The sequence below is a fragment of the Onychomys torridus genome, chromosome 17 (genome assembly GCF_903995425.1).
Source record: "Onychomys torridus chromosome 17, mOncTor1.1, whole genome shotgun sequence".
NCBI classification, from domain to species: domain Eukaryota; kingdom Metazoa; phylum Chordata; class Mammalia; order Rodentia; family Cricetidae; genus Onychomys; species Onychomys torridus.
Genome location: NC_050459.1, coordinates 16,267,054 through 16,282,121, shown reverse-complemented (window position 1 = coordinate 16,282,121; position 15,068 = coordinate 16,267,054). Strand labels below are relative to the sequence as shown.

The 15,068-nt window shown below is 39.9% G+C and overlaps 2 protein-coding genes across 2 annotated transcripts; one reads left to right on the top strand and one right to left on the bottom strand.

Annotated features, from left to right (window-relative positions):
• Window positions 1-5,675: 5,675 nt before the first annotated feature.
• LOC118597638 (beta-defensin 12) lies at window positions 5,676-8,091 on the bottom strand. Its single transcript, XM_036209251.1, has 3 exons — window positions 8,007-8,091; window positions 7,613-7,654; window positions 5,676-5,800 (listed from the first exon to the last, which is right to left on the bottom strand). The coding sequence occupies exons 1-3, from the start codon at window positions 8,074-8,076 to the stop codon at window positions 5,676-5,678; spliced, it is 237 nt and encodes a 78-aa protein (XP_036065144.1). The 5' UTR covers window positions 8,077-8,091.
• A 2,448-nt stretch (window positions 8,092-10,539) lies between these two features.
• Window positions 10,540-12,935, top strand: LOC118569169 (beta-defensin 106A-like). The gene is made up of 2 exons (XM_036166894.1): window positions 10,540-10,600; window positions 12,760-12,935. The coding sequence occupies exons 1-2, from the start codon at window positions 10,552-10,554 to the stop codon at window positions 12,933-12,935; spliced, it is 225 nt and encodes a 74-aa protein (XP_036022787.1). The 5' UTR covers window positions 10,540-10,551.
• The last annotated feature ends 2,133 nt before the right edge of the window (window positions 12,936-15,068 follow it).

Sequence of the window (15,068 nt, the reverse complement as noted above, 5' to 3'; positions counted from 1 at the left end):
TTCAGGGTTTCTTTTTTTTTTTTTTTCTGCAGCACAGTGGTATTAGGTCAGCCGGCAGACTCCCCCCGCCATCTTTTCTTTGAAGGTAAGGCAGTCAATTTCACACAGGCCATCCAGCTTTATGCAGAGGGACCTTCTGTAAAATGCAAATGCAACCCTAGCTAGGGGAAGAGAGCCGCTGTTAGTTATCTACTAATCTTTTACTAAGCCCAAAAGTAAATCCTGAATTACTAAATCTGAGGGGGTGCAGAGCTCAGACCCCGGCAAATCATATGTGATGCCCTTAGTAATCATTTGAGAAAGACACAGGCCATTCCTCTGTTCAAATCAGCTAGCTTATACAGAAAGCAAATGTCTCTTCCTAGGAAGGTGCCAATCTGCTTTCTAACTCCAGTAAACAAACCTTTCCAACAAGATGCTTTTTCTTTGTGTTTCTAATGGCGTCTTATGTAGATCAAAACTTAAAAAGCAGTAGAATTTAGTTTAAAATTTAAACAGTACAAAATATTGTAGGCAGATCAACCATAAACTGTGCCTATTATTATATGATCTTAAAGTTCCAGATATAAAGTTAACCAACAACGCTTTCATTATTGCCACTTGCAGAAAAGTAAACACAGAGTTCAAATAGTTTGTGAGGGTCAGAATTAAGATTCAGCCTCAGCTAGCTGGATCTGATGTGTGCTGCCCTCTACTGATCGTTGAACTCACTTCCACACATACACACACACACACACACACACACACACACACACACACACACACTGCCTTCTGGAATTCCAATATGAATAGGCTGAGTTCTGGAGCAGGTAAGCTATTGAGTTTCTAAGTCTGTGTATGTGTGCATGTGTTGATGATCGAAGATAGTATTATTGCATTCTTTTTTTCCTCCTCTCAGTGCCTGGTTGAGCCCGAGACTGTTAGAGATCACAGAGATGAATCTAAGGTTTCCCTGAAGTTAGCTTGCTTTCCTAAAGACAGATCCCAATTAAATTGCCAGCACTACCTCTCCAGGGATTTTTCTCTTACCTGGGTAAAGTTGAACAAGAAGAATGGGCCCAGCAACGACTAAGGAAAAGATTCTCATGTCTCTAGGCATCAATGGAGAGGAGGTGAAGGAGGTACAGTCATGAAGCCTGGCTCCTTTATTGAGATACTAGAGTAAGACAGATTCAACAGCCTTAAGAGAACTATTTTCCATGCCCCATTGAGTAACATGTGGGCCAGTAGATCAGGTTTTTGTCTAAGTCTTTATTAGGGGGCAAGGCAGAGAAATAACCCTGCCTTCTTGCCTGGAATATTCTGTTCTCTTCTACTTAGGCTTTTCCCAATTCCTTTCATTCTCCATCTCAAGTGTTCCCATTTCCACAAAATCTACAACCATTTACTCTTTTCCTCCTGCCTTAAAGTTTTATGTAAAATGTACTCTTTTATAAGTTTTATACACTGGTTGTTGATTAATACCTGGTATAGTGGCTTTTAAAATGAGAGGTCTAAATAAATTAGATATCCCAATAGATATTAAACTTCATAGAAGAAACCAACTCAAATTTGATTGCTTTTCTCCATTAGGTTCTTACATCAGTGTTGTTTAATTTTCTCATGGAAAGCTACTGCTTAGGGGGATTCATGAATAAATAAACCATTAGATGCAAATTGTTGTTAAATCTTTCAGGCTTATGCATATGTAAAGCTGTGAAGATGGTATAACTCCTAATATTTCTTCCATAATTATTCATGGTGGAAAAGCCATATGCACTTGTACTACACAGATGGCTTTAATTTTTATCTGAAAACCAAAGGAGTCACTGTGGAGTTTTGTGCAGGATAGTTATCTGGAAGAATAAAAAGTAACATCCCCAACAGAGTGGAGTGCTGACACATCAATTCTCACACTACTGATAGTAAATTAATTTCTGGGAAATGCAGAGTTGCCAAAAGGATTCCACAGATGCAACGAAGTTGGGTATACTTTGGAGAAGAGGAAATGTCGAGTTAAGGAATGAAAGTATGGTGAGTTAACTGTGATTTTTAATGTGGTAGTCTTGGCCCTCAGTGTGAGATAATGATGGAACCTTTATAATTCAGGTTTAAAACCCTGCTGTGGTGGCACATACCTGTCCTAGTACTCAGGAAGTGGACACAGGGAGTTTCAGGCCAGCTTGGGCTACTGAGTACCAGCCCAACCGGACCTCATGCTGAGACTCTGTCTCCACAAAACAAAAGTAAAACCAAAAAATACCTGCAGCTTGGTGTAAGTTAATTAAGTCACTGGGGACACTGTCCTTAGGAGGAGTTAACATGGTTCTTATGGGGACTCTGGCTGTTCCCAGAGAGTTTATTATGAAATCATAGAAATGTCCCCTCCTCCCCTCCCTGCTCTCTGGCTCCTTGAGGCCCAGCATGCCTTGTGCTCTGATCCACGCTCCTCTTCCAGGATCCATCACTATGATTTGACACAGCCTGGGAGTAAAATAGACTTTTCTTTATAAAGTACCTAGGCTCAGTTGTGTGATAGAAAAGGAGACTAATACAAGGGCTCTCTTCTCACCATTCACCCATACCTACTCTCAGGTGGTGACCCTGCTCCAGGCTTTAGGAGAGACAAATCCAGAAAAGGAGGTGCTTACAGCTCACATCACCCCCTTCAGGCTCAGAAACTCAGGGGCTCTGGCCTCTTTTTGTGTACCTTCTCCAGGATCCAGGGTCTCCTCTTGACCCCAGGTGTCACTTCCTTTCCTTTTCCTGGGTAAGACTGGTGTCATTAAAGGGACAATAAGTGATTTGCACCAGCAAAGCAGGGGAGGTGTCCAGAGTGAGATTTCTTCCCATGGAAGGGCCCAGGGTGGAAAAGCATGTGTGAAAGGGGTCACTTAGGGAAACTCTCTCCAGGTGCAGCTGTGCAAGCTCTCAGAGCTTTTGCAGCCACCATCCAAGAGGGCCTAGTGGCTTCTCAAGATGACAGCAGATCTTGTGTGATCTCTGCCAGCCTGGTTTTGTTGGTTTGCAGAATGCAAGACTAACGGGGATGTGGAGACCTCTGCCAAGGTTCCAGAGAAAAGCCTGGGGGGCGGGGCACAGACTGAATTCCCTGCAAAGAGTCCTAGAACAGGCTTTATACAAAGCTCTGGGAGTGAAGCTGAGACCCAGGGTGTTAGAAATACCACCAATGTTGGAACGCTGCCAAAAAAGGCTGCACTCATCAAGTGGGTCCCTCTAAAAGGAGCCGTGCATGCTGCAGGAGACAGACAAGGGTTACCCAGACCCTCTGGAGTTCACATCAAGTCACTCTGTGCCCCAGATGCCAGGCTGGATTTTGGTCTGTGTTTGGGCCTGTTCTTCCTTGCTATCTGCATGATCCTTTGGGGGATGGAAATGTTTTCTCTGTGACATTGTATATTGGAAGCATGTCACTTGATTTTTTTTTTTTTCATGTTTACAGATGTTCACAGCTGAGGGTTTTCATTGAATCTCAGAAAAGACTGGACATTAGAGTTTTGAGTAGCATCAATTTTCCCTTCATGTATTTTAGGGTTCTGCTGTTAGGTATGTATTATTTTTTTATATTGTATCTCAGCTGCTGGATTTACACTTCGGTCATAAAACATCATTGTCTCTAGTAACAGGTTTGTTTGTTGTGGTGGTCTTTTTCTCTCTTTTGTGTGTGTGTGTGTGTGTGTGTGTGTGTGTGTGTATGTGTGTGTGTGTGTGTGAAAGTCTGTTTTACATGCCATTGGTCTAGCATTTGTTTCCAAAATGTTTCTTTGAATGTAAAGTTTATATCATTTTTACCATTTGTCTACTGAAGGTTATGGTGGTACCCTTTTTTCCTGCTGCATTTTACTGCAATTTAAATTCCTTAATTTTTTATTGCTATACATTTTAGTTGTTATAAGTGATTGCCTTTTGGATTATTATTAATGCTGTAGTTCATACACAATTTATCTGGTGTTAATACCAATTTATTTTCAATAGTAAACTGGAACTACAGCCTCATTTCCTCAGCCTCATTTTTTTTAATGTAAAAAATAAGTTGGGAGTTCTGAAGTGAGAGATTCTCTTGCTCATCTTGAAGAATGAGACTACCACAGACGGAGATAGCTGTGAGCAGGGAATACTAATGAGTCTCTGGTTGCTAGAACCGATGAGGTTGGCCCTTGACCGTGCCTTCGGACCATTTGACTCTGACAGCATTGAGTCAATGCTTTAGTTGTCAGTTTTGTGAAACTCTGAGCAGAGGAACCATCTACACCAGATCCAGATGTCTAACCTGAGGTAGTTTGAGACAGCATGCACTGTTTTAAGCTGCTAACATCACAGTGTGCTGTTATACCACAAAATAAAAAGCAACAGTATTTTAAGGCATGTGCATTTTGTAGAGGAATGTTTGCATGTTCTCACAGGCAGTGAGCAGTTTCCTGAATGACTGAAAGTCTTTCTAATTGTCTTCTTCTGAATTCATTTCACCCCTACCCCGTTCCCAGAGCTTTTATGCTAAAACCCCTTTATGCTGAGGTCTTCCCCTAAAAGGTCATGTCCTTAGCTATATTCCACTGAGGATGACTTTAAGTCAGTGATATTTATATGAGCCATAGGAAACACACATCTTGCTGTGTGTCCCAGGCACTGGTTGGCAGGAGCTGTATCTGCTGTGGGAGTACCAGGTGGGAGTTGACAGAAAAACAGTAGTTTTAATATGGAAATGAAGCTTCTGGCAGGGAAATATCCCTGTTTCTATTCCCATCTGCCATTTCTCCAGGAGACGGTATTTACTAAAGTCAGCCCAATGCCAGAGACCCTGGGGAATGGAGTTTGTATAACATAGTGCTGAATTTTCAGTCAAGAGGGAATGAAAAAGAGAAGAGCGTAATTACAGGGTACACCGAGTATAATATTGCCCAGGTCCATATATCCCCCATAAAACAGATCTAGTATAAGCCCCATTGCTGAGAGTTTTCAACTTTAGTTTTTGGAGCTACAAATTGTATTTCATAAGGCAAAAGTTATAGTTTATCATCTGCATATATCCTGTGCAAATGAATATTTTAATTAATCTCTAACCATTTTCTTTTGCAGGAAAAAAGAACAATGCAAATTCAGAACCATAGACATTAACAGAGTAGATGGGAGTTGTTTTAAAAATACATGATAATAGTTATAATCAGTGGACAATACATTTCATCATCAAGAGTATTCTATACAATTGGAATACCATCAGCATAGAGGAATATGGCACTATCATTTGCTTAACAATCCCATGATAATTAGTATGTTGGACAGATGTACAGAATGAGGTGGTAATATACACACTACCCCTTGTCTCCCAGCTCTAGCTTCCCTTAGGCAACAGCCTTCCTACATCTCAATTTCTTCAAATACTAATAAGAATGATCAAGTTAATCTCTCAGGTGACCCTGAGCCATATGAGAAAATTCTGGAGAGCAGATTTAACTTACAAGTATTCTGGAAATGTAAAGTAGAAGTAGATTGAGCAGAAGGCATTCATTGCTGTTTTGATTTTTATCATCTTAAAAATAAAACAAAGCATAGATACAAAGGGGAGATGAGAAGGGAACTGAATCGTGACCACTGTGGCCCAGTTAAGCCACAGAATGTATTGCCTTGGACATCCATTCAGTATGGGTCTAAGGCCCAAAGAGCATTGGTCAGTGTGTTCAGATCCTCTCCCGACAGCAGAAGAAGTTCAGCTTGCACTTTCCTGCAATCTTCTCAGTATCCAGACATGCCTTCCTGCATTTCCCCCGACCGAGCCTGCATGTCTCACACACAGCAAATTCACCTGTGCCAGGAAAGAGTTGCTGAGATGTTCGCTGGAACTTTCTGGGAATAAGTAGTATATCTAAGGCCACCTAAACAGGCATATGGTTTGCATATATGCTTATAAGAGCATTTTCTAGAATTAGCCCAGAGGCTTTGGAGATGTCTCAGTTGGTCAAGTGCTTATTGTGTAGGCATGAAGACCTGAGTCTGATACCCTAGGCTTTATCCGAGCTAGGGAAGCAGAAACATTTGGATCTTGGAAATTCAGTGGACAACCTGAGTTTAAAAACACAAAGTGGATGGATCCTGGGGAATGACATCTAAGTTCCACCCCTGGCCTCCACACATATATGAACATGCATGCACGCGTGCGCACACACACACACACACACACACACACACACACACACACACATACACAAAAGCACTAACCCATAGCTTCTGCACTACATGGTGTGGAGTCGAAAAAAGTTAAAAACAGAGGCAATCACCGTCCATGTCCCCCAGGTGTTTATTGTCTTTCATGGTTCTAGTATAAGTGATAGAATAATATCTATTTTTCAGAGCTGTTAAATGCACATATGATCCTACTGAAAATTTACTAGCTGAAAACAAGAGGGATAGCTTGTGGTTTTAAATCCTTGAAGCTGGAATGAAAATTTTTAGTTTCAATTCTTGTTTGGGCCTAGTAATGGCTGTGTATTTTCAATACATTTTTTGACTTACCTAGTCCTATTCAACTGAGGGACATACTAGAAATACCTGTGCACATTTTTAATTTTCCTAGTGGCCAAGCAAACTAACTGTGTGATAATGTCTGTACTGTTGAGTATTTATTTGTAAGGGTACTTTAATGATTAAATAGCATAATCCATGTGTGTTTGCTGAGGCCTAGAGAAGACAGTACTCCATGACTTCCATATTCCTCACTCTGGAATATTGTCTAAATCTATCCAATTGTGTGTGTGTGTGTGTGTGTGTGTACACATGTACACCTATGGGAGGGAGGGAGAGAGAGAGAGAGAGAGAGAGAGAGAGAGAGAGAGAGAGAGAGGTTTATGTGTGGGGCACACTCATAAGTGTGCATGGACATAGATGCACCCATGTGTGTGCACACACAGAAGCCAGAAGAAGGCATATAGTCCTTTGAAGAAGGCTTTCTCTTCGAACCTTAGCCCTTTCTTTTTCTAGCTGTGTTGGCACATAACAAAAAAGTCCCATTGAACCTCCTAGTTCTGTCCTCACAGTGATGGCGTTACAGGCTCAAGCAAGACTGTGTGGGTTCTGGAATCCAAATTAGAGTCCTTGTCATTGCACGGCACGTATTCTTCACCAGCGAGCTATATCTCCAGCCGTCCAAGAATATTTTAATATTTCTTTTGTGTGTATATTGTGCTGTCTTCCCATGGAAGAGAACCTCCTGTGCACACCCTAAGCTTGTGGCTAACCATTATAAACAGCTCTTCTGTAAAAAAGGTGATTTATCACTAAATCATCTTCATCATTCTACTTGATCCTCCTTAATCCAGTGGCATGCATCTGTGCAGAGCTCATTCAATTTAGGTTGTAAGATGAAGGAAGCCATGGTCTTTGGATAGTGCTAGTTGGTGGGGGATGAGGTTGAACATAAGCACCATAAGTTAATAGGAAAGTCAATGGAAAAATCTAAATATGGTCATGAACATAAAAGTAAGAGAAGTTGGAGCCAATGGACCAGAACTCAGTCCTTTCACAACTCCCTCCCCCTCTCGGCTTCATCAGTCAAAGATCACTAACTAGGACTGCATCCCTCAGAGAAAAGGAGAAAGTACAGGTAAGAGAGATCAGTTACCTGCTGGAAATGACTGGGAATACTCAAGTCCCGCCCAGGACCCTAAATTTCAAGCAAAATACATGTTAGGAAAGAATATTAAAGCAAGAAATGACATTATATAAAACCCTCCTACATGTGACATGATTCATGAGCAACTACCGATGTTATGGCTGCCATCTTTATTTGAGTCTTAAGATGAACACTCCTGAACTAGGAAGACTAATATACCAAGCAAAAATAAAATAAAAATGAAAGCTCCATTCAGATGGCTGTTAGGATACATTAGAACAGTTCCAAGAAATATCTGGGGAGAAATTTACTTCCAATTTCAGGATGATACATAGAAGAACCATTGGTTTTCATGATCTTCCCCCATCACCCATCAAAACCCCATCAGCTTTTATTTATTTACCTGATGGCAGTTGGACTATAATGAAGAACAAAGCAAAAGCAAAATAAAACATTTCTCTGCTCAGGGCCATGTTTGAGGGAAGATTCTCCAGAACACAGGACCAGGACTTCTTTGAGGGGACAAGAAAGCATTTATATTTGAAAGTGATGGGTCATGTTCTTGGTCAGTGAGGTGAATCAATAAAGAAAGCACAATTGCATGCCCCATTTGCCAGGATCAAGAGCTGGAGCAGTGGGTTATTTGCTGGAGCCTGCAAAGTCTTATTCCTCAACACCTGACCAGCTTGTAAATGGAGTGGATGTTTGTTCAAGACTGGTAAAACCCAGGGCTATGCACACTTCTATTGCAGGAATTTAGGGGAGAGGATCATGATAGTTCTCCATATCTTCCTGAGTTTCAAAGCACATGTATTGCCTTTGCAGCATGTCCTGGGGATCTGGTATGATCCCAACACAGAAGTACTTTGAATGCTCATGCTGCTTACACAGAGCTCTGGTGGGACTGGAAGGCAATCCACAGATGTGTACACTTACCCTTCTCATTCTCATTGATGTATTTGTAAATGTTTCAGGAGAATGTGAGGAGTAACAACCCTTTTGCTAAGTTGTCTTTGAATCCTGTGCCTGTCAGACATCACATCACAGGCCAGTTATAACCACAGGAATCTTTAATAATTAAAAACATGGATATCAAAAGGAATATTCATGTCACTCTCCAAAACTGTGTCCTGTTTATTGCCACCTTGATGCTTATAGTTACATGATGTTCTGGTCATCAGTCTTGGAGGCAGAGGTAGGCCTCAAGTCACAGGTTTGCAAACTAGCTGCTACAGAGACAGAGGCAGAAGCATCATAAGCTGACATCTTGTCTGAGCTCTACATTTAATTCAGTGAGTTCAAGGCCTGTATAACTTTGGTGAGATTTTATCTAAAATATATAGAAAGAGGACTGTGGTAAAGTGTTTGCTTAGTGTACATAAAGCCTTATATTAAATTCTCAGGGTTTCTCTCCCTCTCCCTCTACACACACACACACACACACACACACACACACACACACACGAAAAATGTAGACTATATAGTTAGAAAGATACCTACCAAGTAGACCACCTTAGATAAATTGATAATTTTTTAAACCTCAGCCTCCTTATCCTTAAAATTGGGTTAGAATTATGATATAAGCCTCATGGGACATTTGAGAACATTGCATATGGCATAGAAGTGCTTAGCAGAATGGCTAGTTATGATTATTACTATTACATTCATATTTCTATATACCCTTGAATAACCACTCTGTTAAAGTGAGCATAGTAATATGCCACCCAATGACATCTTCATAGATCATCAGCCCTCACCAGAGAAGCTTCTTCTTGCATTGTATGGTAGTTAACACAGACCTCCAACATTGTACAATGTGCAAAGAGTAAAAGCCTTTGGAGCTGTCAGCTCTTAACGGGAATTTTTTTTTTTTTTTTTTTTTGCACACTCCTCCACTCAAGGCTCTATGTGGGAGAGGGGGTGGGAAGATTGCAAGCACTAGGAGTAGTAGTCAGCTTCAAAGGAACTGCCTCATACACTCTAAGGCTGATGATACACATATGAACTCACAGAGACTGAAAGCGTGCACAAAACCAGCACTAGTTTAAGCCAGATAAAGTGTCAACATAAAGTATGTTGAAGTGGAAGTGGGCCCAAAGCTCAGTCCCAGATGAGAAGCTGTTTATTTGTAATTGATGGCTGCTGGAAGAGGGAAAATCAGTTTTTGTCACTGGAGTGACACTGGGTATATCAACCACATTCCAAGGCATGCCTTGTGCCCAGGGTAGTTGGACAACACAAATCAGACAACATGAAATTGGCTGGGTGGTGGGGAGGATCTGGGAGGAGTTATGGGGGAGGAAAGAATATGGTCAAAATATATTGTGTGAAATTTGAAAAAAAAAAGAATGAAAACAAACAAACAACAACAACAAAAAAAAAAAAAAAAAAAAAAACGCCCTCAGATAATGAAAGATGATGTAAGTAACACTTGAAATGGGCTGCATACAACAAAGTCCAGAATTTAAAAACAAATAACAGAGTTCATGCTTAGGTTACTTCTTTGCCCAGTGAGGACAGCTCACAAAAATTGAATCTGGAGTTCAGAGCCCACCTGACCACAGTGCATCAGTTCTTAACTGAATACTGTCATATACTTACACTCTTGCTACACCTGAGAACATGGTCAGGATTATCAATACAAATGACTGGACTCCAGATTTTTCTCCCATGACATCTGCACCCACTCATCCATCTCTGCCCACCTCTGTTCTCCTCTCGAGCCTATTTTCCTTCTTGGGAACTTTCCAGAACCATAAGAACAACAATCAACTGTAGGTTGAGTGACACCCACTGAGGCAGGTGAGCTCTATGCAGCAGGGCATGGGTTCACTCATTCTGATAAGCTTCACTGATCAAGACCCTGTTCAGTCTGGAGAAATGTATAAAGGTGGGTGTTGCTGCATTTTCCCACGGACATTTGCTGACCCCTCACAGACCTCCAGGTCATGAAGACAGTCTTCTTTCTCTTTGCTGTTCTCTTCTTTCTGGGCCCAGGTAAAGAAAGTAAGCTTGTTTATAGGGAGGGTGATCTGAGGTGCTAGCCCAGACACAAGGTCTATCCTTCAAATGCCCAGGCGTGATCAATCCTAGTATGTAAGGATACCTTTGGTCTGTTGGCCTTGAAAGAGAACAGTTGTTGCAGAAGGTAACTTTCCTACAATGACTCACCTATTCATCAGTAATCATGTATTCATACATTGCATTTTCCATGAGCACCTGTGAAAAGCTGTTTAAATAAGTTAAAGGACATCAAGAGAGGTGCTTTTTGATGCCTGAGTTTATGATTATTAACAAAAATAATGGACAAAAAAATTAAAGGGGGAATTAAAAATAAAAAAACAGATTTTTAAAATGTGTTTTAAATATTGAATAAAATAGGCCATAAAGATATTTAAAAAAGATGTGGAAAAAGAAAATAATAGAACTATGTATCCATGTCCATCATAGCATCAGACAAAAGAACACACTGGAGACTGCCATTTGTTAACTGCATATCTAAAAATTGATGCTGTGTTGTAGACTCATGATAATAAAATGCATTTAGTTCTCCATAGCCAGTACTTTTAAGGAAAATTCTGTTCTATTTTTAATTTAGAGATATTTTTCTTTTTGGTTTGAAATATAACTATATTTGTAGACAGAGACTCAGTCAGATAGGTGAGGGTTCTTTTCAGGGACATACAGACAAGGCAGTATTGGTACTCTGTGTTGCACAGTGAGAGCTGTGTGAGTTATCCTTCTTACATTCAAGTTCTCTGTGCTTTCTCACACTTCTGGCAAGTTTGAAAAGATGTAACTATATCCTCCCCAACATTAAGGCACAGGGACTCTTCCTAATTCCAGGGAGCTGAAATAAAAGGACTTTGGGGAGTCAAAGAGAATCTAACATTACTCTGGGTACTAGTGATGTACCAGCCTATGTGTGTTGCTACTGTATGTGCCCCGGGTCTGTGTTATGACAAATCCATGTGAGTGGATTCTGCATCAGGATATGGAGACCTAGACCCTCAGTGGATGAGTGGTGTGTTATGCATCCTCCTGGCACTGATGTGAACATTGGAGGCTGATGAGAGGTATTAAGATCACTCATATGTATGACATAATTATCATAAATGCAAGATTATCCAGTATAAAATTATTGTACCAAATGTACCACATGTGCAGAAACTCCAGTTAGACCCATCAGAAAGCTATAGGCAAAGATGTTTTGTTCCAAAAACTGCTGGTTCATCACTGTGAATTGGATATGCTACAAGAACTACTAGGCTATGTCCTAGTCTGACATAGCCTTACTATGTTAGGAAAGCAGAGAAAGTATTGAATACTGCAGCAAAAGCCAGAGTTCAAGGGGCTTTGAAATGTGGGCCACTTAATACTTGTGAACTGATATTCTCACAGTAGTTAATGGCTAGTATGTCTGAGAGTAGTCACCCTCTGGGTTGTAGGTTTTGCATAAATTTGTATTAGCAGCATCATGCATTCATATCACATGGAATCTCTATACATTGGATACCTCTACTGCACATACTTCAAGTCAGAAACACTTGAGATTTTGATCCTGGTAAGATGGATTGTCTGTTTGTAATAGGCGGTGGTCTGCTCTTGTGAATGCTATGGACAAGGTGCTAATGCAAGGACTAGAATCTCAAGAAAAATATTAAGTAATAATTGTGCATTGGATATGCCACAGGCCTCTTTATTTTCTGACTACTCCATTAAACCTTTGTCCTATGTATATAACTACCACTTTTAATACCAATCATGGCCCATCTCCCCATTCTCAGGTCTTGTTCTCAACTCTGACAGAGCAGCAACTTTTTAAAGTATGTTAGACAAGTTCCTGTCTGTGAAAGTATTTATGAGTTGAGTTGGTATTTTTTCCCAGTAGATTTGTATAAAATAATGTCAGCTTCTGTCTTCCAAAGTCCCAATCAAAACCATCTGGGTATTAGCTAGTCCTTTCTGCTCTTTCACCTTGTGTGATGAAAGACAGAAACATCACATAGAAAATGTTTCTGCTAGTAACTCGTCTACTGGAGGACTAAGAAGCTTAGCCAGAGCTTGAAAAGAGACTGTTGGTGGTGTCATGTATCAATAATTAGCCACATTGGAAAAGAATTAATCTGGGCGGGGGGATTTCTTCTTTTGTGTAGCCAAGAATGCATTTTTCACTGAGAAATGCAACAAGCTTAATGGGAGATGCACGGGTTATTGCCAAAAAAATGAAGAACTTATTGCTCTCTGTCATATGACTCTGAAGTGCTGTGCGATAGTCCAGCCATGCGGAAGGATCAAAGGCAATGACTCAGCTGAAGACATGACTTCATAGAGAATCAAAGATGCCCTAGCTTTGTCTTTTGGCTGTGGCATCTGCAGGAAGCAGATACTTCAATAAAAATAAATGGCTGCTTTTCTTCAGCTTGTCAACTCCTTCTTTCAGAAGTCCAAGAATGGCTAAACTTTGTGGTTCCTCTGTCCTTGCTTTTATAGTTTTGTTGTGAGGCCATTGTCCCAAAGAGGTGATACAACAGCCAAGAACCATGTAGAAACAGAGAGGGTACACACAGAAAAGTAAGAAACAGCCCACTTCTATGATGCCAGTTATTTTCTATGGTTATCAGTAATGTAGTAGTTGGCATTAATTGTATTTTTACATCTGGTTTGTTTTGATGTTATTGCTGTTATGGTGGTTTGTTTTCACCCGAGTGATGCTAGGGATTAAGCCCTCAAGAAAAGACCATTCACAAATGTGATCCTGTAAAAGCTAGAGTTGATCCTCATTCCAACAATACACAAATTACAAGTTAGAAACATGAGAAATATGAAAAAGGAAAATAGGAAAAAGCAAGGAAGCATGATTCCTCTAAAAGTTCACAACTCTGAAGTGGTTAAATTCAAACATTAAGATGGTTAAAATGGCAAAGAACTCAAATCTACATTTTAAAATGATTGATAAATTCACTTCAGATTCAAATAAACAGAAAATTGCAGAAAAAGGGAAATTCATAACCTGGAGTTGGATATCAGCAAGTTGGGTGAGAAAGTCATCAGAGATCTAGAGACTTTGAAAAGCAACAAGACAGTAACACGGTAGAAATCATAGAAAGGAAAGCTCAGCGAATCAAATAAGAAAAGTTCAGTAGGGTTGGGGATTTAGCTCAGTGGTAGAGCACTTGCCTAGCAAGCCCAGGGCCCTGGGTTCAGTCCTCAGCTCTGGAAAAAAAAGAAAGGATACTCGGAAAAGTTGAAGAATTATTGCATTTACATAGCAATAAAAATTCATGATTGCAACGTTCAAAACCCATGAGAAATTATTAAGAGATTATACCCATGAATCTGTGGTACAGAAGACAGAATCAAAGTATTGGCTGAAAGTACAGAAACTTAGTCAATAAAATTATAGAAGACAATCTCCTAAATCTGGGGAAAGAAATGACATTCAAGCATATGAGTCTTTTAGAACTCTAATAGTCATGGCCAGAAATGAACCTATCCACATCATGTCATACTTAAAATACCAGGACTAGAACAAAGAAAAGACATTTAATGTTGTGAGGGATTTTTACAAAGGCAGATAACAGAATAAATAATAGCAGGAGCAGCAAGGGCTAGGAGAGCAGGAAATGACTTAGTTTAAGCCCTGAAACAACAGAACTGCCCACAAAGACTGGTATCTTGCAAGGTTAAACTTCGAACATCAAAGGAAATATGAAGACCTTCCACAGTAAACATATAGCAAAGCAATTCATAGTCACCAAACCAGCACTACAGGAGATACTGAAAGGGATACTGTACACAGAAAGGAAAGAGCCACACAAACACAAAAGCTCAGGAAAGAACAACTCTCGCTAAAAGAACAGATCAAGAATTGAGACATAAAGAAGAATCAGACAGGGTTACAATAACTCAGAAGCCAGTAGATGTCTAATATGGATAAAATTAGTGAATACCTATCAAATGGAACCCTATACATTAGCAGTTTTAACCCCTCATTTAAAAGAGAGAGAGTGATTGGATTACAAAGAAATATACAAAAGACAAGTATGACAGCAAAGATTTTAAACAAAATTAGAAGAGATAAGGAAAGTCACTCTATATCAATAACAGGAACAATCTAGATATACAATCCAGAAGATATAATGATTGTAAATAATTATGCATGGAACTTTAATTCACCCAATGTCATAAGATGAACACTATAAGATTTAAAGGGCAGATAGATCCACAATAATAGTAGGTGACTTCAACACTGTACTTTTACCAACATATGGATCATCCAGACAAGAAAATTAAAAATAGAAACCACAAGATTAAATTGCACCATGAATCAAGTTACATAAAGACTATCCATCCAACGGCTTCAGAACGTAGTCTTCTTAGCAGCCCACAGAACCTTCTTCCAAAATAGATTTTATTTAAGACATAAAATAAATCTTCACAAATACAAAATTCAAAGTAATTT

Coding starts and splice junctions, on each gene's coding strand:
- LOC118597638 (XM_036209251.1), bottom strand. CDS start 8,076: ATGGCCCTGAGCAGAGAAATGTTTTATTTTGCTTTTGCTTTGTTCTTC. Junction 7,655..8,006: donor TATAGTCCAACTGCCATCAG/GTAAATAAATAA, acceptor CTTGAAATTTAG/GGTCCTGGGCGGGACTTGAG. Junction 5,801..7,612: donor TTCCCAGTCATTTCCAGCAG/GTAACTGATCTC, acceptor TTCCTGGCACAG/GTGAATTTGCTGTGTGTGAG.
- LOC118569169 (XM_036166894.1), top strand. CDS start 10,552: ATGAAGACAGTCTTCTTTCTCTTTGCTGTTCTCTTCTTTCTGGGCCCA. Junction 10,601..12,759: donor TCTCTTCTTTCTGGGCCCAG/GTAAAGAAAGTA, acceptor TCTTTTGTGTAG/CCAAGAATGCATTTTTCACT.